Consider the following 27371-nt stretch of genomic DNA (forward strand, 5'->3'; position numbering starts at 1 on the left):
TCCAAAACAAGAATTACTCATGTGGTTTTATGCTAGTGTATATTTAGGAATCCTGAACTAGACTATGTGAGAGATTTTGAAGCTAGATAGAGTATCACTGGGCTGGCAGTGCTGAGGGTAGGAGACATCATCGTGCTGGACTTCCTGCATCCTCCAGTTGATTATCAACTGATTATTTCCTGCGGTCTCTGCTTGCAAATGCTCCCCTCTGCTTGGCAGGCTGCATGGTGAAAGCTTGCTGTCTGGCAGGCTGCTTCCAAACGTCTGAGGTGTCAGATTGCAGCAATGCTAGCAGTGAAAAGAAAAGTGTTAATCATGGTAATACCTACTCGATCTTTATGTTTACATATCAGAGCGTTGCACATTTTGCCCCTGTAGACCAAGTGCATCGCATATACAGCAGTTATTTATGTCTCTATATTCTTCCCATAAAGATCCCACCTTTTCATCCTGCATTTTGGAAGCTCCCTGCACCCCTGTCTTCTGAACAACATTTCTCTTCCTCTCCTTGCTCAGAGCTCTGTGTATCCCATGTGCCACTTCCCACAAGCCAATGGTTTGTGTGGCTCCACTTCTCTAGCTTTATGGAAGAAGTCATGTAACTTGTGATTTTCCTATAAACTTTCTAGGGACGGGGGACAGAAGTGAGATGAAGCGTTGTCTTGGCCACCACTACCTGTTCATTTCATCTGCATGTAATTACAGAAGCAGCAGCTGTAGCATGTGCAAGTTGGATGCAAACAGTCTGTGTTGCCCCTTTTTTTCCTTCTGATTTTTTTCTTTTCCCTAATGATCCTCTCCACCCCCAGTTGATAGCTTTCTGCCTTGTGGCGCCTGGAAGACTTCCTTGCATTTTGCAAGGAATCCAGCAGGATGTTGCAGAGTTGTGCTCAGAGAGAGCAAACTGATTGCTTATGATCTGAGCAGAATAACTCGCTCTTCTCACTATTTTGAGTCAGGAAAGCTTTATGTGTTGTCCTATCAAACATCTCTGACAGGCATAGGCTCTTGGGAGATGCAGTTCACAGCAATCTCTCTCTATTGATGGGTAGCTGAATGAGGGATCTGTTTTGCTATTACTTATTGAGCCATGGCAGAATGCTGCCTATGAGCACAGAGTGGACTGTGGCACTGAGCAATGCAACTCTCACCAACCCTGGATAATACAAAGATTTAGAGGTGCATTTAGTTTCCTTGTCTCTTTTTTATATAATTTAGCAAACAGTGCTCTGCTCCACAAATGTGAAAAGGCAGTCAACTCAGAGAGAAGACGGCACGTGCAGCAAGCATCAAGTGCTGTGGCAGCTGCCCCACTGCCACCTCTCCTCATGTTTGGAGGAGAAAGCCCTTCTTTCCATGGTGTTTCCTTGGGTCCCATTTGGATAAGGATAACCTTGTGCATCCCTGTCCCACCCTCAGAGCCACAGAGGGGTAAGCAAAGGCTGGTTTGTGGATGGGAGGAGAGTGGGCATGTGAACAGACTCTGCTCCACATGGAGAGAGGAGTGATGACTGGTGAGCGATGACTCCATCCACAGCCTTGGTCTGACTCTGGCAACCACCACACCAGGCTCTGTCCTGTAAGAGACATTTTGTTCTTAAGCCTCAAAGCAAGAAAGTGCATTAGTCGTGTTTTGCCAACAGCTGATGGTGTAAACACGTTGAAATGAGTGAGCTGCAGTTTAAGAGGGTGCTGTAGACACGTTATTCTCTGTAGACTGGGCATGGAGCAAACGCTGTAACTCTTACCAAGGGTTACAGCTGTGGGTTTTTTTCAAGATTTCATTGCTGTTGACAGTCATTTATCCTCCGGAGTCCCTCTGGATGCTGAAGATAGCATATGCTGACTAAAGTTGCTGTGTGGGTGACCCCTGGGAAAAGAGATTTTGCTTTTGATCCAGTTCCATTTTCACATCACAGGCAAGAAGAATCACCCTTGAAATTGCTGTTTTGCTGAGAGCGTAAGCAGAGAAGCCCAGGATGGTGGTGGCTACACAAAAGGTTTCCTGTAGAAGGTGGTCTGGGAACTGAGGGAAGGGTTTGCTGCAGTGGCACCTCAAAGTGGGTGCACTGTGTGCAGTGAACAGTTTGCGTTGTCCTGTTCCCTGTTCCTTAATTGTCTTTAGTAAATCTGGGATGTTTACATTTGTGTTTGTTATCTAAAGTTTGTCTGCTCCTGGTTGAACAATTAATTGCTTCTGACCTGTTAATAATAACTGCTCACCTCCCTGGCATGTGACAGATCTCTTCAAGATAGTACCTCTACTTACTGGTAGAGTGACTGTAGCTGTCTGGTTTGGGATGGGAAATATACTTTCTCCAAATATTCCTATTAGCACAATTTTGCTTGTCTGAGCACTTATCAGTGGTGAATACAACTTATTTCTGTGTATGGTGGATTTATATTTGCCATCAGTGTTTCAGAGCATTACAAATGTCTAAGGTCTGTTTTAGGGAGAACTGTGATATCATGGCCATGTTGTAGGGCTTGGGCAATGAGGAGAGGCATTTATGTTGTTTGATTTTTGCATTTTTTAACTTCAAACTATGTTTAAAACAGTTGTTTGGGGGTTTTTTGTTGTTGTGGGTTTTTGGTTTTGTTTTTTTGTTTTTTTTTTTTTTTTTAATTTAATGCTATAAATACTATTTTAATATGAAGAAATAGCAAAAAAAGAACTTGCTCCATCAGGGAAGCTTCCTGTACACAAACAGTAATCAGAAAAGATGCTGAACTTAAAACCACATGAGATTTGCAATCTCTGGGGCTGGTAATGAGGAACTTGCCAAGTGTCACAGCTGGTCCATCACCAGTGATGGTCCATTAAAATGTTTGCTGCTTAGCTTCCATCCCTTGTGCAAAGAGGGGCAGAGGAGCAAGCAGCTCTCAGGCACTGTGGTCCCAGTTCTGTGCATCTGGTGCTGGTTGCTGCTTCCATCTCATCCGAGGTCTGACCCCCTGCTGGTTGGGGAATGGCAGTGTGAGGTCCTCAAAGGATTTGGGATCTGACCCATCTGTGACATCCCTGGCTCCTGCTGGCCATGTTTAGATGTCAGCATTCATCCAGCATTACTCTTCCTCCTCCACACCTTGCCTGATGTCAGAGCTCTCTGGTGCCTCTTCGTATTACTCTTTGCTTATTTAAAAAGGGGAAAGCCAGGTGGTGTCAGGCTCCATTGTGCGTGCTGTGAATTCACCCTCTTGCAGCCCTACTCTAATTTTTCATATGTGACTAAAGGGGAATTATTCCATTACTGTTCCAAAATATTTTTCAGAAATTTCTAGCAAGAGTGTAGAGAATAACTGATGGACCCCCACATTTTCTTTTTTTTAAGATGAAACCTCCACGTTTTATTCTTTTGACTAAAAAACATGAACACCTGACATTAGGTAGAAAACATATGGCAGAAGCTTGAGGGATAGTGTGCACACACAAAACATCTGCTAGGCAGACAGTATTTAGAAAATTATGATATCAGAGCCTGTTGCATTCTGAGGGTTGTAGATTGTGGAAACATCTCTAACAAGCACAGTTCCCAGAACAGGACCTAACCCCAGATTTGGCTGCCCTGAAATGCTAGACCTGTGTGTAGTTGTGGTGACTTGGTAATGTTCAGCTATTTACCCAAAGGTTAATTGTTTGGGGTTAGTGGGAGATGGTCTGGCCAAAGAATCTACAGCCTTGAAGTTGGTGGCCAATCTATATGTTAGGGGCACCTCTAAGGACAGTGAGTGTGTGAGTAGCAGTATGGGGGTGTCAAACAGGAATTTTAATAATTCAATTGTGGACAGATTAGCAGTGTAGTTATGTAGGGTTTTGTGGTCCATTCAGTCTTGATGACTCTGGAGGGACTCTGGTGTGATTGAGCTGTGAAGGTGTAACCACCATGTGGATAAGGGCCCTCCAGCAGCATTTTACTGGCAGCATCTGAACAAGTGACTTCTGGGGGGGAAGGTGACACATCTTTCCTACTATCTTATATGTCAATATTTGTCTTTACTATGGGAATCTTGAAAAATACTTTTTTTTGTTTTGAAGCTTGTCTTCCTCCTCGTGGCTGGGGGATGGATTGTCCTTGCTATCATCAGAGGCTGCTCAGCAGCTGCCTCCCTCCTGCAGATGCCCAGGAGAGGAGCCGGCAGGGCAGACCCCATGCTCCTGGCTGAGACTTGGAGCTTCGTTTACTGTGGTGATATGGTGAGTTTGTGCTGGGGGACACAGGAAAATTTCTTCACATCTCAGCCGTGTGGCCTTTTGCCATGAGGTTACCACTACATTGTAATGTTTGGGTGACACTCCATGCTAAGTGTAGGTGGTGCCTGTCTGGCCTCTAGCTTCAGCTAAACCCCCTGGTAAGTGAAATATCAGCAAAGATATAGCAGGTAATTTTTAATTATGTCAACCAATGTACAGCCTTGCAATTTTCAGTTTTGAAATGCTTCTAAATCAAGCTATCAATTGTGAAAAAATAGGTATGCTTAATGACTAGCACACTGCTGAATACCTTCTTGGCTCTGTCTCTGGGAGCTGCTAAAATCCATGATGGTGAGAGAGATGAGCATTTCTACAGGTGCTTTCCTTCTGCAGTCATTAGGCATTTCCAGTGCATCTGCAAAACTGCAGCCCTTGGAGTGATGCATCTGACACTTTCTGTGTCCTGGAGCTTGGTCTGTGCACGTGCCAGGCAGACTGCCATTGCTGCCAGCCACAAGATGTGAAGGACTGGAAATACCCACGTGAGGTACAGACTAGCTCACGCTCAGGTTGGTTTAAAATAAAAACGCACAAAATGTTGCTCGGTGGGAATCTCTGTGCCTAAAATACATTGAGCAAAATCTTCACTTTTTAATGTAGTGGGAGTAGGACATGGAGGGTCATGTTTCCAAGCATCTGCCATGCTGTCAAGGGTTTAATATTTGCAAGTCTGGTTAGGAAAAAGATTGGTGCCCCTCTTGCTGAGAGCTCTTTAAAAAATACAACCTCCTTGTCTGCCAACTCGATGAAGTCGAGAGCTTTCTGAAACGTCTCATCCCTCCCACCCTTTTTATTTCTTCTTTCTCATTCCTCTTCTTGCTTTCGGGCTGCTGGGTAAGTTGCGCTCCAGTTTCTCACCCCGTTCTTCTGCTGTTTCCCAGTGCGGGTCTGTTGCCTGCACAACTAAACTGCTGAGTATCCCTGGGTTTTCATGTGATAGTCCAAGTCCTGCTTCTCTGTTCTGCCTTGTTATCTTCATTATATGTTCTGTGCCCAGAGAGATATTAATTTCTGAATACCATGCTTTCCATAGTGACTGCTCAGCGGCCATCTCATTATGATCTTAAAGATACAAGTCCAGATGTTTTCATTTATAGTGGATAAGGAGTTTGCCTCTGAGGCTTATATGATCAGTTCCCAAACATTAATAATTTACAGAAATATTTTGCCTTTTACATTCCAAGAGCTTAAGTTTATGAGGGCTATTTCAACAATAAATTATTTACAACAAATTTTATCCAAACTTTTTCTATTCTCAAGCATGCATCTTAATCTCTATGTTGTTTGGGGTTTTTTTTCCTCTCACATGTTCTTTTGTTTGGTGTCTTTATAGATTTAGCATGACTATCCAAATGGAAAATCTCTTTCTAAATATGACTCAGCATAAGCAGCCTTTACAAGCTTCAAAACTCTCCAGATCATGACACCCTCATGCTGTGAAAATGGAAGTTTAAAACCATCCAGTGCCTATGGTATATTATTTATCCATCTCATAGGCTATTAACTACAGCAATTTGTATGAGTAACATAGCAAATGTCAGATGTTGTTTCCATTTCTGCTTTTGTTTTGCTTCACTGGCAAAATTCTTATTGATTTCAGTGGTGGCAGATTAAGCCCTGCATATGTTTCATTTTCATGAGCCAGCAAAAATGTCTTTTCTCTTTATTGTGCCCATCTCCTTTAAATATTTCTGTGTGTCTTTACACAACTCTCCCACACGAATTTTAATGTCTTCCAAGTCTCCTTCCTCAGCTCAAGTTGTCTAAATCCCGACAAGTATTGGCTCAGACTGTGGTCATACACAGATAAGTGTCCATCCCAGCGGTGTGATAGAGACACTGCTTCTGTTTGCTAGAAGGTGAAATAAGGTATTGAATAAAGATAATTTTCAGCGACACCCGAGTTCTGAGGTCAGAGTGTTAGGTGTTTCACAGGCTTGCAAAGCAGCAGATAGCTAAATGGTATCAGCAATATACAGTAAGTTGTGCAGAAAGAAGTATAAGCTACTGATCTTTAGGTCTGCTTGAACAGTATCCAGACGGAATGACCAACAAGAAAACTATGGCCTCTCAGCATCCAGGGACAGACGGCTCCTCGCCTTCCTCAACAAGAGCAGCTGATTTGCAGGGGAGTTGCTGGCGTCACTGTGGTATGGGTTGCCCACATGTCATACATATTCTCTTAAATAAACCTCTGCTTTGACAGGTGGTACTGGGGTTTGTCTTGAAGCAAAAACTTACGTCTGAGAAGATCATGAACTCCTAAGACATAGATATTGAATAGACTTCTAACTGTTAAAAGGACCATAATCTGAAATAACATCACGTCCATGTAATGTACAGACCTGTCCTGCTAACACTGAACAAGCAGAGATATTAATATTTTTATGACCATGTCTGATTTTCCTATCTTAATCTAGATGGATGGAAAGACATTTATACTTCTAAGCTACTCTATATTAATGAAAAACGTTCTTCTGTTCTCCAAACACACTCTGCAGCTGCAGGGGAAATAGGCTCTGAAGTGGGAGTGAGACCGTGGTCAGACCTTGAGTCAGGTCTTGGAAATGTTAGTGGTCTGAGTACATTGTATGTGAATTAGAAGTGAGTCACAGCGCAATGTGATGAAGATCTGGTTGAAACTGGGGAGCACAGAGTGTCAACTGTCTGTGTATTCTCCTTGGAGATGAAAGCTGGGTGACAGTCAAGTGGTGATTTCCTCTGGGAAGAGCAAAAGTCTCCTATGGGCAAGGGCACACTGATGCCTCCAAAGCTTTGGTATTGGCTTTCACACAAGGCAGAAGATCTGTGATAATGTCCACTTCTGCCGTGACAGGTCAGAAACGTTGGCAAAGAATGTGGTGGCTGATCCACTTCCAGAGAGACACATGGAAATTTGCTTTAAACAGAGCAGCCTAGGTGGATACTTGGTGTAAGCCTGGTTAAAGACAGTATCTGCAGTATGAAGTCTCTGTTGCTACAACTGTGTTGATAAAGCCATTGCAGATGGGAATTTTGTCTGTGTGGCTACAAAAAAGCTAAAGTGACAAAAGTTATTGTAGTTGACATGTAGCTGCACAGGTAAAAATGCTTTTGTGTTGATAAAACAACTCCAGGACATAAGAACAGCTGAGTTAAGATGGCCTGATAGGGACGGAGAGACGCTCTGTTTGGGCTGATGTTGTAAATGATGTCATTGCTGATTTTTACCAGCTTGGGGTATGGCTCACAGGTCACCTTAAGAAAGCAAATAGCTGCACGGAATAGCTTAGAGTTTTTGAGTTATCCTGTGGAACATACATTTTAGTCTTAATAAACAATGTTTATACCTCAATGAAACTAAAATTCTTTTGTTCTGATTCTGTGTAGGAATCACAAACATTATTTTTAGACCCTCACAATGAACGAAGCTCAGATGTATTTTATCTGTTCAGTGACCAGTTGTGCTGGGGTCAGATTCTGTCTATTATTAGGAATGTGTGAATTTAATAAAATCTCTTGTTTTATCTAAGTTAACCATTTTTTGGTTTTCAGATAGGTGTGATTCAACCTATAATGTTCCTGTATTAAAGACATTTTCCTCAAAGAACGTGTTCTCTCAAAAACAAATAATAGTTTGGGAGACTGAGTGAAAGAAGGGTGGGAAGAAGCAGACATCTAAGTAAAACATATGTTGAATGGGAAAAAAATCAGTCATCCTGGGTTCTGGGCCTATGATTATTTCCACATGCCTGGACTGTATCGCTGTGCTGTGTGCCATTAATGTCATTAGATGCTTTATACCAGAGTGGATTTTTTTGCATATGTAAATGAGATTGCAGGATTGGGACCTTGATGGGTAAAGACTGCTGGTGCTGTGTTGGCACCGTGGGGGTGCGTGCTGTGTGCAGATGTCTGCATCTTTCCAAATCCCCTTCTTGTGCTGCATGTGTGGGCACATGCCCAGCCAGCCCCGCAGTCCCTGAGGTGTTGATAACCGCCTGGCTGGTTAACCAGCCTCTGGGCAGCAGAATTTGTCCTCAGCCCTTTTTAAGAAAAGCAAACAAGAAAACTGGCTAATCAAACCCCACCTTGTAAAAATGGATATTTTTAACTGGTGTTTGGTGCTGGAGGAATGCATAGTTAAAAATAAGCTTAATGTTCTTGTTCAAAGGTGCCTGTGTGTCGGGAAGAAATGCCAGCCTTTCCCCATCATTTTTGTTGGGGCTGTTTTGTGAGAACATGAGACCTTGGGAGCCATTGACATTCCCTTTGGTTCCTGGTGAAAGGAAAAGAGATTTGATTGCTCCCTCCAGATGAAAATACGGAGGAGTCTTCTAGGCCAGAAAACAACTTCTTTTTTTTCTTTTTCTTTCCTTTTTTTGTTGTCATTTGAGCCTGCCAGATTGGTCTGCTCTCTGCTCTCCAAGTGTGTGGGCGGCACAGAAGAGGATGCTGAGACAAAGAATGGGGGAGGGAGGAAAGAGAAGTTAAAAGGACCTTTGGATTGGAAGCATGGTGTATAGGAGGGAGAGAACGCAATGGCAGGGGCAGTGTTGTTTTGGTTTGCAAAAGTTTGCAGCAGATCAGAAGAAGCTGTGGTAGGTCAGAGACACTCAGTCTAGATGCTGTAGTGATGACTATATTAGCATGGTTTAGATCCTAGGCATAGAGACATTTTTCTGCATTTGGTAATTTTATGAAGCTCATGTCCTACTGATCTCTCATCCTTCCTCCTGGAAATGGGGATGTCAGATGGAGGGGAACATGACCATTCCTCTACTCAGCACAGTATTTGCATTTTATGTTCATCTGCTTTGTGCTTTGGTAAAGTAGATCCAAAAGAAGTGGCATTTTGTGAAGGTAACACTCTGATTTTTATACTGGTTAAATCCTGTTTCCTTGAGCTGAAGAACCAAAACTCATTTCTCATTCCAATTACTGCTGCTCCCAGTCTACTGCATCTGGCCTGTGATCTTCCATGATACTTCTGTGAGACTGAGTTACATGCAAAATGTCTTTTAGTTTGAGGAATATAAGAAATGAGTTAAAAGATACAACAAGGGAAGAAGGGTAAATTTCAGATAAAGCTTGAAAAGCCACAAAGAGTCTAGGAAGGGGAGGTACAAGACAGCAGTATCTCGCGAGGCAGAGCAGGAGAACAGAGAAGGGTGAGCACAAATGAACAGAGGGAGTGGGAAAGGGCAACACATGTAACAGGCATTGCATGATTTGTTTTGTATTTACACCTGCAAGATTGATCTTGCCTGGGCTGGAAAATTTCACCCTTGCTGTGCAAAGTTTTGCCCTTGGAGTATTTGACCTCCAGCTCCTTTGGTTCCCTGAAGTCTAATGTAAAAGAGCTTGAGAAAGCAGCCCTGTGAGGACAAGTTTTGTAAATAAATCCCATTTCCTATAGGTTGGCTCTGTAGCAGGAGGCAGGGGAGTTTTGGGATGAGAAGGGGTGCATGTGGAGTCAGTCCTGGGAGGGGATCAGGGACTTCTCTCTGTGACCCTGGGAGCCTTTCCAAGCCCAGGCTGAGACTTTGTGCGGGCACACGCGGTGGGGGACATTGTCTCATGGATGGGTGGCATGTCCCTGCCTGCCAGTCTCACCAGCCCAGAAGGTTTCTTTTGGACCTTGCTGCCCTTCGCTGCCTTCTCTGAAGGACTTTCGACAGGGTCATAAAAGGGTGTTTCTCTGTTAGACTAATATTTACATCACAAACATACTGGTGCGTTTGCTTGGTTACAAACATCAGTGCATTCAAGTGAGAGGCTTTTCTCAGGAAGGGTGGGATGGGAAGTACAGAGGTTATTCTCTCCTGTCACGCTATTTGCTAAGAAAAATCTTTAGAAATTACACCTCTATGCCAAGGGAACATTATTAAGATTACAAAGTCAAGCTCTCAAAAGCTCTCACACGCTGGAGTGGAAGCTGTCTGTCTAACCTTCATTTGTACTCTGGTGCTGGTGCTGTCTGATTACTTTATTTACCTCTTTGGTTTCACAGACCTCCTGCCTGTGCCGTTTCCAGAAAGCATTGAATGAAGATTGTTAGAGCAAATTAACCTGTTGCTTGTAAGATCCTTGCTTAACTTTTTGCAGAAATTCAAAATACGCTGCTCTAGCTCAGGCAGAGGTGCATCACCTCTTCCTACAGGAATACTGTGAAAACAAATGTGGTATTTACTCAACAGTCACATGTTAAAGGGAAGATGCCATAAAAATGCTGATGATTCCATCTGGTAATTTCATTTTTCAGTGCAGAGTTTGGATACTGCCTATGATAAAGTGTGAATGAGCTACTTTATATAATATAAAAAGTATATACATGTACCAGTATTGCCTCTAGCTCTGTATGGAAGAATACTACGCTTTTGTCGCTAATGGCTGTCGTAGTGCCTTATCGCATGGGATGATACTATTTGAAGTTTCCAAACATTTAACAGCCACAGAACTGGGCTTGAAATAATGGATTTCTTGGTTCTGCCATGCTGCTGTTGTGCTGTGCCTCCAGTCAGAGTAAAAATATTCACATGAGACTAAAGAATATATTTTCTTGATGATAGAAACTGTAGTTTTCTCTCTGGTTCTTATGCTTGTTCTGAAAGCAAAATTCAACTTCATCAGGTGAGTGTTACCAATCAGCATTTCTTTGTTTTTTTAAGTGACACTGTTTCTTCTAGTGAGATGCTTTTTTCTTAATTTTCCATTACGTATGGATAGGCCTAAGATTCCTCTGAATCTTGTTGTGCTTGAAGAGTTAGTCTGAAATGGCAGTGAGAGGCTAAGCTGCTAATATTAATTTATCATATAAACGAAGGTGAGGACTGGAAGCATTTGAAGGTGTAGTTGACATCATGAACAGCATGATACTTTTCCCTTGGGAATGGGCTTTGGGCAGATTCCAGGGGTATTGCACCAAAGCAGGCACAGGTTTTCTGTATCATCTAAAAGCTACTTTTCAGAAATGCTGGTTAGCCCAATGCACGCTCATTTGCAGTTTCTGCTACCTTGTACTGACCCAGAAGGTTTTTGCAATATATTATCCCAAAAGTATTCAAGGAGGAGGGGTCACTCTTGGCTTTTGGGGCATTAATTTCTTTCCTGACACCTTCATGCACTGAGTCACTGTCTTTGAAGATAAATCCAACATCCAGTGGGGGCTTGCGAGCATTTGCATTCTGATGGAAAAACGTCATGCACCTTGGCCTGAGGTCAGTTCATTTCTTTGCCTTGGAAATCCTACTCATTGCTCAGCCTCTTGCCCCTCTCCAGCACTGCAGACAGTTGCTCAGGGAGGTTATGATAAAACGCTGAGCACTGGTAGGGTCAGAGTTAAGCTTGGAATGTCTGTGGCAGCTTTGGCTTTGGGTGAACAGGGATCACAGCCCCCGAGGAGTGACATGAGACCTCGGGCTCTCCTACCATTGCTGTGTTTCCTTCACCAAATCAATCCATATTCTGGACATCCATTACAACACCTCGCTGACGTCTTCATTGCCCTACCAAGAGGCAGCCTTTACCACTGCGCCGCTGCGGCTCCTGTCACTAAAGCAAACGCAACTGATGTCTCATTTAAGCTGAGTGCAAATGTGAGGTGGATAATCAGCCTAAAGATTTTCCCTGTCCTTAAATTCCCCTTCCTGCTGTGTCTGCAGAGAATTGTACTGGGATAATTGAGTGCTTGGGTTAGTGGTTGTGGTGACGTAGTTTGTAGGTGAGTGGTGATTTTGATTTTAAGAATTTCACCCAGAATTTTGAATATTCTTTGACTTACACATTGAGATTTGGCTTTCATCCAGAGCTGCAGCTTTATAATTATGCTTAATAATGACATAACTCATTATATTCTCAAATGGCTGCATAAGTGTCAACTAATCAGCATACCTTTTGCTAGGGCAGTATCTGTATCGTTGCATTACAGATAAAGAATTGAAAGCGAGACATGTCTTTAGTCTAAGCCCCCTCCATTAATGGCAATAAATTAATGTTAAAAGCAAGCATAGAATGCAGGATTTCCTAGCTCTGATTCCTGTTCATTGTGCACTAGCACATGCTGGTGAGATCTCTTGGATATTTTCCTGTTGAGAACATCATTTTTCCTCTGGAGTTAGAGTGGCAGAGGTTCCTGGAAGAAATATGTTTTCTGTACAGGTAAAGTTTTCCCTTTAATAGCAGTCAGTGACTCATGCTGAAAAAATACCTGAGAATATGTTCCTCTAAATTCTTCTATCTTCCTAGATGATCTCCAGCTGTTTGCTGAGAGCTACTGTACTGAGTGAAAAAGGACAATTTCTAGTTAATCTGTTTGTTACCATAAAGTCAAGTGCAAGTGGTAATACAGAAATTGATGGCACGTTTTCAAACATAAAAAGCATTAAGAGAAGATTCCACATCCCTGGCAAATATCAGATTGATTTCCACAGCTCCTCCCTTTTCCCCATACTGATATTCAAGGAAACTTTTTGGACTGTTTCTCGGCGGGATGTGTCTACCTGCAGCACCGTTAAAGTCAGTGAATCCCCCACCAAGAGAGGTTGTTTTGTCATCCTTAGGAAGAGTAATCTCCAGTTCTCCATAGAGCCAAATCCAGTCCCAAGAGAGTTTTAGCTACATGAGGCTCACATGAACTGAAATTTCATTTTCCTGGCCTGGCCTGTGCGTGTGTATAATCTTATCCTTGATCTCCATGAGATGGATTTTTCATTCTATCCTTCTTCCCTGTCTCTTTGTACCTTTTTTCTGTATCTCCTCCTGTGCAAGGCAGGTCCTGCAGAGCTGGCTTTCCCTGCCAGGGTTCCTTGGAGATATCTCTGCTGCTTTCCATCAGTTGGGGTGGAATGGGCTGTTTGGCCACGTTGGGATGTCTTTTCCCAGATCATGGTGGGTCTCCGGCATGCTCCTTGCTGACTTTTAGCTTTCTGACCAGGACACCAGGGAAGCAGTGAAGGTGCTCATGACCCCTCAGCTTCATACCCAAACCCACTGCCCAATGCCCAGGGCTGAGGGTTTTATCCTGGGAGGGGTGGGAGAGGTGCCCTGATGTCTTCTCAAGGCTGCTTAGAATGATCCCAGGTTTTAGTCTAATACACAGCCTGATGACCGTGAATCTATCTACAGAAGTCATCTGCAGCCTCAGTGTCCTACTCTTCTGGTTAATAGGTATATTTAGCAAGATCAGATGCTGCCTCAAAATACTCCTGCAGCAGATTCCTCCTGGCTTGGACAGCAGCACTGCTGCTTGGCCAGAGTTTGCTGGACGCTGTTCACGAATGGGAATGGATTTAGGGGCTGGGTTTCTGTTGGGTCCAGCCCTAATAACTTTGTCAGTGATTTAGAAGGGAGCACAAATGGTGATGATATTGATTTTTATGCTTATTTTTATGTGTATTGTCAAGGGCAAAGAAATACCCCCAAGGGGACCTAGAGGGTATTGTCAGAATTGTAAAATAGGAACAGGGTTGTAGATAGGTTTTATCTATGTCTAGAGCAAATCAGAAACATGAAGGACTGAAGAGGAATTTGGAAGAGGGCAAGGTCTGAAATGAACTTGGAGGTGATAAGACCAAATCAGGAATAAGTTCCAGCACAACATGGCTGTGAAGGGAAGATTTGCCATATGGCAAGTAATCCTTGAGGAATTATCATGGAACAGGTCAGATGTAGGCTGTTTGACTACCATGGATGGCTCTGTTGGGCAGCGTCCCCCAGGAGCTGCTCCACAGCAGTGGGGGAAGTTCAGGAGGGGGGTGCTGGACTTTTTCTGAAAAAAAGGGCAATTTTTAAATCAATTGAAATTGTTTATAATTTTCTGCCAAACAGGATGACTCATTCTGGCAGTCTACCCTCTCCACCCTCCCCCTCAGACAAACAAACAAAGCCAATAAATTGCAAAAAATAAAATAATCTGAAAAGATAAGAATTCAAAATTTCCCTTTTGGTATATTCAAAACAAAGGGCTTAATGGTTTTTTTAAGACATAATTTCAGAGCTAGATTCAATGACCATAACTTGAAAAAATGAGGTAAAAATAACTCCAAAAATAAAATGCTTCATTTTGAGTTAAAGAAACATTTTGTTCAGTGAGATGCACAAAGCATTCAGTTTTGGGCCAACATGAAATGAATTTTTTTTTCCCTAGCAATCTCTTGGTTGAGGCAGTGAACCAAGAAGTCAATTATTCACAGAGCTGTAGCAAGATTAAGGTAAGGATGGAAAGCAGAACTAAAATGAGAAACTGAGGGAGAAAATTTGGGGTTGAATGACCAGGTAAATCTTCATTCCTCCGAGTGAAACGTGGTAGTTGATGGTGTAAGCGCTCGGGACCCTTTGCCGTCAGCCCGAGTGGGTGGGCAACCTGCCAGAAGACGAAACTGGCAATGTCCTTGTGGCATCTGTGGGTCCCCAGTGGCGTGGCAGGAGAGCAGGGTGCTGTGATGGGTTGATGTGACCCAAGAGGTGTCCTCCACCGTTGGGATGCGGGGACCACGCTGCGGTGCTCCTGGGGATGTGTCCTCACCCCGCACCACTGCTGCTGTAAATGCAGCATCGTCTGGGAGGGGAGGGGGAAAAAATAGAAGGAAAAAAAAAAAAAAAAAGGAAGAGTCTTCTGCCAAGAAGCTGCCGTAAGCTCTGCAGAGTGTGACTTTGGGCAGGGAGGAGCGGAGCGCTGCCTGCGTGCTGCTCAGCTAGGAAAGAGCTGCTGCTTGGCTCTGGGGTCCGGGTGCGTGTCTCCTCGGCTGGGCAGGCGGCAGCCAGCGGGTGAGCTGGTGGTGGTGCCCGCCTGCTGCTGGCGGGCTGGGGAGAGGCTCCTCTCGCAGGTTGGAAATGCTGGGCACAGCTTTCCTCACGCACGCAGCGTTAGTGCAAACACCCTGACTGTGCTTTACGGCTTGGGCTTTTTTTGCACTGTTTTGTGGTGGTTTTTTGTTTGTTTTTGGTTTTTTTTTTTTTTTTCCAGAAGTGCTGAGACCTCAACACCCAGCCATCCTAAGCAATAATCCTTACAACACAGGCAAGAGAAAATCTTATTTCCCATTTTTCCGGTGGCAGAGTCGAGGCAGTGGGATGGCAGGATTTGCCCAGCACCATGGTAAGAGTTGGGAGGCAGAGCTGCACTTGCGGCTGCATAAGTTTGACTCCCGCTCCTTTGCAGAGTGAAGAGCGACTGCGGCGTAGCATAAAGATGCATGAGCTAGTTTTAAATGATCCAACTGGGATATCCCATGGCCGGCTGTGGCAGCTCGGTGCCTGCTGTGTTAATTTACCCTTAGAGCAGTGGACAGAAGAGATGCCCGGAGATGTGTGTGCGGGCAGGGGCGTGCGGTGCTGGAGATGGAGAGGAACCGCAGGGTGCAGAGAGCAACCGAGGGACCAGCCCTGGCTGCGGCACCCAGCGCACCTCCCTGCACCACCCTTGGCATCCCTCTGCTGTAATAACACTGGCCATTATCCATCAGCAGAGGGAATGAGCTGGAGAGCAGGAGGCGTTCTATCTGGGCTGAGCGTGCAAGCCTCGCACAAAAGAGTTTACGGGGGGTAATGTTTTTATTATTACAGTCTGTAGTGAACCGTTCTGCATTTCAAGCACTTCTTTGGTATTGAATAATTAATAATTAACCAGCAGAGGCCATATGAAGACTCTGGTGCGGTGATGTCTGGTAATAATTTTTTTTAACTTTTTCTTTTTTTTTCTTTTCCCCCATTCTAATTTATTCCAGGGCTTTGCGCTAGGATACCGAACCACTGGGTAGCGAAAGTTTCAAATGGCTAAAGTCGTTTGATTTTATAAATGAGTCCTTACTTTTTTTTTTTTTTTTTTCTTTTTTTCAGTGAAGTTGGCAATGCCTCCTGCTTTGTTCGTGGTGTTGCCGGGCAGCCGGGTACCGCCGGGTTTCCAGCCCGGCCAGCAGCCCCCTCCAGCAGCACATAGCGAGGGCAGCATCGCACGTGGATGCCTTTGCCCGCTGCGTCCTGCACTGTGGGACTGCGTGCGTGTGAGGGGGGGGGGGGCGAGTGGGGAGGGGACGGGGGGACACGCTGCATCGATGAAACGCCGGCAGCTATTTCAGGAAGCCGCGAAGTCTCCTCCTTCTTATGTAAATAAACATGACAGCTCCTAGGGCCGGTGCCGCGGCGGGCGGCGCGGGAGTGGGTGGAGGCAGCCGGCGCGGGGCAGCCGGTTCCCGCGTGGGCCGGGGCGGCGGAGCGGGAGCCGGCCGAGCCCCCGCCGGGCTGCGCGGCCATGGGGGGGCAGGTGACGAGGAGCCTCCTCTACGGTAAGGACCGGCCCGCCGCCACCCCTCCGCCGCGGCGCGGAGCGGAGCGGGGGGCGGCGGGGGGATGCGGGCGCTGCCCGGGCGGCGCTCCCGGAGCATCCCGCTCCCGGCGGCGGCGCGGCTCGGGGGGTGTGTGCTGCTCTGGCCGTGCGGCCGGGGGGCGGACACGAACCTGCCCCTGCGGGGAGCGCTCGGGGGAGAAAAGAAAGTGACTGTGTCGGGGTGTGCGCGGTCTGACAGCCCCCCCCGGGAAACACCAGCTGAGCGATGGTAAAGGTTACTGCAAGGCAGCTTGGTAGGCGCTCGAAACAGTCACCTTGTTTTTCCTTTCCACCGCCAGTTTCTTCTTAACACAAATTCTGGTTTATTTCGTTTTAAATTGCTACGGCTTGGAATGAGCGTTGGTTTGAATTGACTGGTTTTAGACGAAGCTAAAGCCGCTGAGAGCAGCTCGCTGTCTGCGTTTGCTGGCTAATGTAAAGCGGGGGAGTGGGGGGAGCTGGAAAGGATCTGGAATATCCTGCACAGGCCAACGTTAAACCAGAATTTGAATCTATAGGCAACGTGCGATACTAGCCATGTCCCTGTCTGCACAGATCTCATGCCATAAATACTTCTGCAAGAATATTGCACTCCTTAATGTTAAACTTGCCTATTGCTCTGAAATGTTCCGGTTAACTCTGGATGTAGTAAATGTGCTGCGTGTTCGGTGCGGTATGAATGCATTTTCAGAGACACTTCCTTGCTACAGTAGTAAATATGGGTATGAAGGACGCAGGTAAAGCATCGCGTGGGCTTGGAGTATCTCCTATCCTTTGAATAGAGATGCGTGAGGTATATAGGCTTAGGCTGTGAATATTCACCTAACAGTCTTCTCATATTTTCCACCAGGTCCAAACCCTGTCGTTTAAGAAACAAATGGACATAGTTAGGAAGTAGATTACTTTCTTCCTAAAGATACTTTGCAAGCATGTCTCAATAGAGATTTTTATTTGTTCATTGTATTCTGAAGTTTCTGTGGCCTGACCATATTTCTTCTCTAATCTCATGATATACATGTAATATGCAGAATAAGAGTACTGTTGGTCAACATAAAAAATGAGCTCTGGCTGTTGTCTTGTGATTTTAAGTGCCTTTTCCCCTTTGAAGCATTATTTGAATGAATTTGAAAAAAAACTCTCTGGGAAAGAATAATAGTTATACATGTTTCCTGTGTATGCCAGGGACTTGGCATTCCTTCTTTCTCCTGCCTGCAGCCGACAGCGCACTGCACAGTAATCCTGCAACTTCTGCCTTTCAGCGATTCTACTCCAGCGAGTGTGCTTCTCTTTAATTTTTATTTTGCTGGAAGAGGCACACTAATGAGGAGATGTGGGTAATTAACTCAAATTTCCCTCTTCATACAGAGGGGCTACAGGCTTTTTTATATTCAGAGGTGATGCACTGCTGTGTTTAGCACAGTGATGCTTTAAAAAAAAATGGATATGCATCATATTTTAAAAAAATAATAATAAAAAGTCATGCAACAAAGCACATTTAACAAAAATAGCCTGCATCTGCACTTGTGGTTTTTCCGTGGCTACCGTTCCTCCAGTTCCATCTTTCTGTTGAATATTTCTGTTTCAGATGTGTCTCAAAATAGCTGGGGAAAGAGAACTGAAACCTTATCCATTTCTCTGAAGCATAATTGAAAATGAATGTAAGGATACTGAAAGGAGTTGTATTGACAGCCCTGGGGGCTGCCATCCTTTGTTGTTAGAAAGCACAGGTAAAACATAAATTCATGTCCTCCAGACATTTCTGGTGACCTCTCTGTGTTGCAAGGATGGGCTGGAATTTTCACAAGCACCTAAGTAATTTAATCTCACTGAAAATTAGCTCAGATGGGGAGATATTGCACAGGCTGTCTGCTTGTGGCTCTGCTGAGCTGGTCCTGGGGAGGCAGCTGGTTTCCACAAGACGTGTGCCCAGAGCGGTGCCCCGGGTCTCTGGCTCCTCTGGGGGCCCACCCTGACCTTGGCAGGGGTTGGAAAAGTAATTTGGGACAAAAGCTCCTGAAGTGGCTTCATAAGGGAGGCACCCTTTCAAAAAAGCATAAAATCAGGGTGGTGATGTTTAAAAGCTGTAGGTGCTCTGATATAAGGATAGAAGTTTATAGCAGTTGAGTGCGACCATACACAGACTGTCATGATGAGGAACACCTGGCATCATTTTACCCTCTTTCACCCACCAGTCTGCTTTCAAACAGCAAAGCTAAGCCACGCAGCATTCCTGCTGGGCAGAGGACTCTCAGTATCCTTTGGCAGGAGGAAAGCCATGGGTGGGCGATGCATCATGCGCAGGGATGTGTGGGTCGGTGGTGGTGACGCTGGATGTCCCCAAGTCTGTGCTGCTGCTCAGGTCTATTGTATGAAGCCCTGCAAGGTGGTGCTGTGCTGATCCCATCTGAGCCATACAGTGAGGTACATGCGTGTTCGCATGGGCAGGCATCTGCCTGAGTGAAAACCCTGCTTTCCCATTAATACAGTGGCAGTGCAGGAGAGCTGCACTAGTCTGTCCTAATGGTGGAGTTAGTGGGTGCTGAATGGCTCCTGAGTCACCTGAAGGAAAGTGTCCCACCTGATGGGACTGGGAAGAAAAATAAGCTTTGAACCTGGGTCACTGAAGGATCAGTTGCCTGAGCTTTCCAGGAGAGACCCACCTCCAACTTCATTGCTCACAAGCAAACAAACCCCAATGGCCTTGTACCATGAGAGGCAGCACCTTTGTTTTTGAAATGAGGCATCTGATGGCTTGACATGTTGGGACATGGGAGCTGGTCACTCTTCTCTGTGAAATGATGTGCAGTGCTGAAGTGCACTCACAGTCTCCATCTGTTTCCCTGCACTTGGCACCCTAATAGTCTCTGCTCCTGTTCCCCATTCCCTCTCCCTTTCCCACCGTCATCAACAGAAGCCCTTGGGGTGCTTTCCAGAGCTCTCTATGCAAAGAAAAGAAAAGTTGAGATAGGAAGTTCAAAGGTAACACAACCTTGATGGACAGGATGTTTACTTGCTATTTAAAAAGTAATATCTATACATATTTTAAACAGGAAATCTTAATATGATTGCTTGTTGTTTGCTTTAACAATATTTTAACAGGAAATGTTAATATGGTTGCTTGTGTTTCATCTGCGGCTGGTTTCTTCAAGAATAATTGTATACTATGGTCTTCCTATAACATAGGCAGAATTTACTAAATATTTATATTAAGCTACTTGCTACCTAGTCATGTTTGAAACATATCTCTAATAGATGCATATGTCATAATATGTATGTTCTTGTTATGAGTTTGATTTAACTGTCACCTACTGCAGTAATTTTTAATTCCTCCTTAAGGCTATGAGCAAGGAACTATTTGCAGAAGATCCTATTCTTAATTTTATTGGGCCAAGTCCAGGAGTTTCTGTCTGAGGAAAAAACCCACTGAAGTGTTTTTTATTCCTCTTTCACTCAGAACCAAACTGACACAAAGTGATGGTTTAGCCAAGTAAGCTGCTGCACTGTGCTGGAAGAGAGATTCAGTGTATGTAGACGTGCAGAGGTTAGTGATTGACTTGTACGCATCTCTACAGAGGGCTTTTGAGTAGCTAAAGCTTACACAGTGGATTAATTCATGTGCAGGGAATACGTGAGTCTGTACGTACCTGCACATTTGCTCAATAACCTTCCATCCTACAAGTCATAATTACTATTAAGCCCCTCATTGCATGACTTAATTTTATTTTTGTTTTAATTACAGCACAGGCATTCATCAGTATTTTGCAGTGAAATAATTTTTACAAGAAGCAGGGAAAAATATATCTGGTGCCACATTTTCCAAACTGTAATTGTATGGCATCGATGTCGTTGCAAAGAAGTCCCTAGTGAGAGCACATCAGCTTTTTATCCTGGGAAGCAATACTGATTGACAGATATGATTTTCAGTTTGAATGGATGAGTTTTTCAGCTGCTTGCAGATGATGCTCTATAAATTGTGGATACAATATAAATAATGGCTAGGGTGCCTTTGTGTGGTGTATATAGAGGCCCATATAAGTGTTACGCATGGCCAGATTTTGCCCTTACCACGTGTATAGGCCTGGTCAGCAGCGCAGCCACAGTTGCGTGGTTGTGCTGCAGAAAGGGAGAGGGAAGCAGGAGTTGCAGTGTGGCAGGACTCCATCTGTGCTGTAGGGCAATAACTTTTGGGTGGCTGGCTGGATTCATTTCCCATTTCATCCGGATCTTATTTTCCATAGACTTTCCTGCTTATTCCTGTGCAAAAGACGCATGAAGCACTGGCATTGTCCTTCCTCTGTGTTTTGTTCTCCCAGAGAACAATTTCTGGGTCTGGCTCACACTCTTTGGCCGGAGGTACCGGATATTCAGGTGCTGTGTGGAAGCCCTCAGCCCTGGGGAGAGCTGCAGAGCTGCTGCTTTGAGAATAGCAGAGGGTGGAGGCCATTTCCCTAGTGTAACATAGCTACCCTATGCAACGTCGTTAGTCTTACTTTGCACAATAGAGCTCTGTTTTTGTCTTCCTCTTAATTCATTGTAGTGTAGTGAATGGTATATCTATATGCAAGTTCTGAAATCAGCCACATGCTTTGTTTCTCACTGTATATTCATTGTCTATACCGCAGTGACCATTCAAAATATCAAATTTCACGCTGAAGTTAGTATCACTAAACAACGTACTCCACGCCACACTGTTGTATGCACCTTTGCATTTAATAGTTTCCATCTTCTTATACCTAATTAAAACTGCAAATATCCAAGAAGAAACAACAATAATGAAAAAACAGAGGCCTGACAGCACCAATCGTTAGTGAGATGTCTTTGCAAATTACTTTGTATTCTTATCATCTCTAAATTATTGCCTAGTTTTTGGGGTAACTTCTCATTTGATGGAGTTGCTGGTGATGGGATCAGCCTCACTAGGGGGTTAACATCTCCCATATCCTGCAATTACTTGTTGAGAACTGATACAGAACTGGGGAGAAAAGGCTCTTTCTAAACTCATTTTGCTTTCAGCACAATTGGTATATAGCCCTGAAAGCGAATGAGTGTGTGTGTGTCTGTGAGAAATTAATCCTGCTCAGGGTTGGATTAACTGGTGCAGAAGACCCTGGGCAGGGTGCCAAGGCAGTGTTGGCATTTGCTAAAAGTGGAGCTTCCAGAGATTATTTCGGTTCATGCCTCTGACCTGTAGGTCACCTGCCAATGTCCAAAGGTGGCTGATAGTAAAGTGTATTGACTGCTGACAACACTTCTGAAAATGAAGTGTGTAGTACCTCTGTATATAGAGTTTTAATGGGTAACCATGTTTACACTTGAAAACTGTTCTATTTATCGTGAAAAGCAAATTACTTTTTCATCAGTTGTGGCAGTATTTGACTGTAGGGGTCCTGCTACAAGTGGTGAGAGCAGAAAGCATCCCCGTTCTCATTTTGTCCTTTACTTTCATGGCATTTTTGTGTTAGTTTTTCTGTGATGAATTGATACTCTGTTCTGGTGGGACCTAGGGAATGAATGTTTTTTGTCAGATTTTGTTTCTTATTTGTCTCCTCTTTGACTGATCCTCTCTCCCTCTTTGAAGTGGAAGCATTCTTACCTCTTGATTCTTCTTCACGTCTTCCTTACTTAACGCCTGTTTTCTTAAGAATTATGGGTGATCTGTTTAGCTATCATTCAATTAATTTAGAGGTACCATGTGTCTCTTCAGGAAGGTTTGTAGGATCCTTTGACGTGTCCTAGGGAATCATTTGCATGCTTAATCAAAACAAGTACTCCCACAGCCAGAAGATCCATGTTGTTAATAGTATAAAATAAATTTGCTAAACAAATACAATTACCATCTAGCAGGAATTAAGAAGAGGTGGCCTCTAGACATATATCTCAAAATTGAAGGGACTGCTTTCATTTCACTAAAGAATTTTACATTAATGATATCCATACATGCAGATGGTTGCATTGAGATCAATCTGAAAAAGGATTAAAACTAAGGGAAAGGGAGTTTCCTGGAAAGTGAAAGCAAAGCATTGATCCTGATCGATTGCCCTCGGGAATTGGCAGGGATTACTGATGGCTCAGCAGGGTACTGAGCTGGAGGTCAGGAGAGATCTTGCCTCTCAGAGACTGTAAGAGCGTGGCTGCCAGCTGCAAGCCTTGTGGTACAGGTGCCCATGGTCAGAGCATATGCTGCAGCCCTGCATATCTCTGTGCTGTGCTCTAGAGTTGCTCCCTATCAGTGTTGTTGTCTGTTCATTTTACTCGCTAGCTATCCCCCCCATCTAAATGAATGTTTTGCTTTGAAAACGTATTTATCTGAGTAAAGCTGGTCAAAAATGAGTCAGAGCCACCTTCTCTAGCTCTTGAGTTAGTCTCTCCAGTATTTCTGTTCCTTGTTGCTGTCCTCGATTGTCTCTTGAAGGCTGGCATTAAAAATAACATTCAAGATGACTGCAGTTGGTAGGGCTGGGGAGAGGAGTCCTTTGGTTTATCAGAGTTTATCTTTGGTTTATCTGTGGGGTCTGACAGCACAGCAAGGGAGGTGGGCTCAGAGAGCTGTGATAACTGATTGGATGCATTAGCATGTTTTTTCCTGTTAGAAATGTTGATAGCACTTTTATTTTAAAGAAAAAGGGAAATTAGTAAAAAGGGGATGCAGTAAAAGCTGTATACATTAATAAACATGACACAGAATGTAAACAGTGTGCCTCTGGTTGCCTTCCCCCAACAGCCAGTGTCAGCAGAAATCTGGAGTTCTTGCCCTGTCCATCAAGTTAAAATCACTTTTTAATGAGAAGCCTTTGTGATAAACCAAGGTCCCTTGCTATGAAAATCAGCTCCTTTTTGTGGTTCAGTTTGCATCGTGTTCTGCCTATACTAGTAAATACTTTCTAATACGGAGGGGAGGCATGCAGGCTCAAGTAACACAAAGTACCCGCGGTCTGGATTTGCCCCATCACGTTGTAGCTAATATGGCAGTTCTGTGCGGGGGCTGTGTGAGGCTGGTCCGTGTGAGGTGACCTACCCAGACATGCTGGTTTAGGCCCCAGGGCTCAAGAAGTCACTCACAGCTGGCATTGTCAGTGAAGTCTGGAGAACAGCGGAAGACCCAACATTTGTCGCAAGCAGGATGGATGTGCAGTGACCTCTCTGTGAAATTTACCTGGATAGGAGAAACCGGTCCCATCTTTGACTACCTTTGGAGAGAAAGCCTTATGGATCAAAGCACACAGAGACCTAATGAGACAGTGCCCACAACTGACTTCAGATGGCTCAGTGTGGCTCTGAGAACGCTGTTTTAGTCTTGCTGCAGGTAGTCTTTGGGTTGCTTGCTGCGATTTCATGAAACTTTCTCTAACACTGCCATATTTTCTCTGTGATAGACTCTCCTGTGCAGCCACGTGGCACCACGTGGATATGACACTGGAAGTTTTTGGCCAACAGATTTGTCAGGGAAAAGCAAGACCTGCTGTGAGATACCAGGGCAGGACTGAAAATGTGTTTTTCAAGCGTCTGTCAGGCTTGTGGCCTGGCTTAGGCAGAGCTCAGGCATTAAGGCTGCAACCTCAAAAGCAGTGCCTGTTGAACCGGGAGGCGCTTTGAAGGAAGCATATGCCTGTGTTTGAGTTGCACCTTGGCAGGTCTGGAGGTTGGGGTTTTTTTTGACTCTGACTCCTGCAAGGGCCTATTCTTCTTCTGTTCCCTGAGGTGCTTCCTAGTGACGGAGCCCTTTGCTTGCTTTCTGATCCTCAGACTACTGCAAGTCCCAGACCTGTGTAATCAGCCAGAGGGAAGCTGTGTAGCCTCAGGGAGGGTGGATGGGTTTGAGCCTGGGAGAGCTCTTCCACTGTGGAGAGGAGGTCTTCACCTGCAAAGCAAGGATGAGGAAGGTCCTACGCAAAGGCCCGCTGCGATGCTACCCCCTGCTTGCAAGTGTAGAGGGGGAACTGAGCTGTAAACCACACCGTGTCACACAAAGAAGCCATTTTGATTTCAGTCTCTGCTGGAAGCACCACATGGAAAAGAAAATGTGATCAGTGTAAAAAGAAATGTTTATGTTTCTAGGAGCATAGACCTCCCAAATAATTAACATCACTTGACAAACTGCTGTTTAAAATGCAAGTGGTTTAAGTGCTGCAGCTCAACAGGCATTCGTCACAGCTCTGGCCTAAATGCTGTGGATTGGTTGCTACTTTAAAGATTTCCGGTAAACACTTGAGGAAAATAATCTTCATGATTTTACTTTTTCTTGCTTGGAAAAGCGAAATGTTAGAAAACTGAACAAATGGCAACTTGGTGGCAAGGGCATTGGGGATAGAGTTTTTGAATGAGATAAATCCTGGATTTTAGTTTCTGTTGCACAGATCAGGCTTTCAGTCAGAAGAAAAACAATTGTCTTATTGGATTTAGCTTTTGAGACGAGGAGAGACAAGAGAAAGGGCTTTTGGGAGGAGAGTTTTGGAAGCTACAACTTCAGATTTGATCTGCCTATCTTTAATATTCACTAAAAGTACTTTAAATAAAACCTTACTTTTCCCTAGGGCTGTTGGGAGACTGACTGGAGTCGTAAGGATTGTCAAGAAATGGTATTTTTCAAAGGTTAAAAAATGACAGCTGACAAAGAGACAGATAAAAAACAAAGTTAAAAGCAAAAGTCTCTCTGGAAGATTGAACTATATGGGTGTCTGTAATGAACTGAAGCATCCCAGATCAAAATGACTTCTGTCTTTGCACACCAAATAGAATCAGATTATCAAATATAAATAGAGCCTTAAGAATCTAATTCCTTTTACAAAGACATTACTGATGCCATGAATTTCATGCAACTTAGAAAAGGAAAATTGCTCAATTTATTTTTCTGGTTATCCTAAAGTAGTTCAATGCCACCCTCTGATTTTTCATCTCCAAAGGGAAAGAGGCTGTCACTCATGCTGCTGCCTTGTTTTCCGATTCTGAGTGAAACTAGGCATTTAGAAGAGGTGCAACTTTGGGAGTTCTGATGGGTGCTGGTCCATCTTACATAGAGCTGGAGCTGCAGCATGGTGGCATGGTAGGAGTTGCTGTCCTTCTAGTTAGGCTTAATCCTTCTGTCCATCAGTGGCTTTGCAAAATTATCTAAAGAGACCTTGATCAAGTGGCACGGATGTTCCTGGACAACCTATCTCCTTTCTGTCCAGCCCAAGGCTTTATTGCTTGAGCAAGGGCAGGTGATTCAATACTGAGATACCATGTCACTGTACCTCATCGCGTGGATTTTGTATGGTGACTGACTGTAAAATGATCTTACTCTCCTTGACCTGTGCTATTCTGTACATGGCTTCTAGCAGTCAGGTTTAGGTGGGAAAGGGGGCAAGTCTGTCTTTGGGATGTGGTAGAAGATCTTGGATCATGTTAGAAATGAATTCCTGAAATGGAGATGCAGTGATTACAGCTCCCTGTATCCTTCCTAGGCAGGTGGCATTTGTCATACAAAGGATAAAACATTCAGGCTATCTATTCCTATGGTAGAAAGGTTAAAATGCAGAGAAATATCTTGCAAATGTCCTACAAATAGATTTGAAAGAGCGTTAAAGTAATTCAGCGTGTTTTCAAGAGATGACTGCAGTTCTTAATGCTTTTCACCAGAGATCTGGCACCTCAGCGATTTTGCTGGAAGGTGTTTCTATCCCATTATCTGTAAAGTGACTACCTGAGCTGTCTTTACGCACTTGTGAGTTATCCCACAGAGACTTTTCTGCTCTGAACCCTCATACAGCAAAGCTGCTCACTGGGGACTCCAGGTCGAGCCTCATCCCAAGCTGGTTGCAGCTTCAGACTGATCAGTGTACTTGCTTGAAGGAGACTGAGAAATTCTTTAGCATGTGATAACTGGAATCTTTTGAGATTCATTGGCTATATATACATGACAGTATACACTTTGCATTTTCTCTTAATCCTACACTTTGGGAAATCTGTGCTTGAACCCTCGTGGACTGACTTTATCCGTTTTGTTTTTAGCGTGGGGCAGAAGCAGTAGTTTTATGACATATGGGTGCCTGGTACTGCTAGCTCAGTTGATGCAGGAGGAGGTGTGTAGTGTTGTGTGGGCAGCTGTAATCAAGTGTAAATATGTGCAAGTTACCTTAAATAACTTCAGTAGTCCAGAGAAGTGATTTTGCAGTGCATTCTCTGGGAAAAAAAAAAAGATTGATATCAGTTCTGGATTTGTGCAACTTCAGTTTGGTTACAAATATTTTTTGTTTTTCTTCTATGTACTGTATTTACAGCAGTAGGTTCAGATTATGCATTGAGATCTGTTTTTAAGTGCAGAAAACTAATCAGGGAAATGCTTCATGGCCCAGAGGTCTGGATTTGCAGATTCCAGTTCAACAGCTGCATCTCTCTAGGAAGGAGCATCTGTCAGGGATGCAGTGTGGTTCTTATTAAATTATAATTCAGTGCTGTGGCTTAGAGAAACAGGTGCAATTACAGACTTAAAAAATAAAATCCAGTGGTCTTTGTTGTCAGAAGAAATGCCCCTTAGCTGGACAAAAACTAAAGGATTTTCCACAATTTTTCAAGCTACAAAGAGCAAGGAAAATGGATGAATGAATTGGCCTCCACACTTAATTGTTCCTTGCTCTCTGAAATAGTGTAGGTGTCTTTCCACCAAGAGAATAAAGCTCCCTGAGCCCTTTAGGCTTGTTTCCTATTCACATATGACCTTCAAGGCAGTCACGCCATGAATGTGGCTACATCAGGAACAATGCTCTGAATCGCGTGACATCAAATTTCTTCCTCTTTCTGCTCTTATCAATACCCCAATATGCAAAGATGCCCTTTTGC

General features: G+C 44.1%; 1 protein-coding gene across 4 annotated transcripts in view; it reads left to right on the forward strand.

Annotated features, from left to right (window-relative positions):
- Positions 1 to 27371, forward strand: part of NEURL1 (neuralized E3 ubiquitin protein ligase 1) — a 170065-nt gene that overhangs the window by 56334 nt on the left and 86360 nt on the right. The window contains exons 2-3 of one of the 4 annotated variants that reach the window (XM_074907665.1): positions 14379 to 14442; positions 15198 to 15329. The exons of 1 other annotated variant lie outside the window; for it this stretch is intronic. In XM_074907665.1, the coding sequence (XP_074763766.1) occupies positions 15305 to 15329 (25 nt within the window). In that variant the 5' untranslated portion in view covers positions 14379 to 14442; positions 15198 to 15304. Of the gene's footprint in view, positions 1 to 629; positions 696 to 14378; positions 14443 to 15197; positions 15330 to 16375; positions 16516 to 27371 lie in introns of those variants that run through there. 2 more of the 4 variants (XM_074907662.1, XM_074907664.1) reach the window with 2 other exon arrangements.

Source organism: Athene noctua, chromosome 5, assembly GCF_965140245.1.
Source record: "Athene noctua chromosome 5, bAthNoc1.hap1.1, whole genome shotgun sequence".
Classification (NCBI taxonomy): Eukaryota; Metazoa; Chordata; class Aves; order Strigiformes; family Strigidae; genus Athene; species Athene noctua.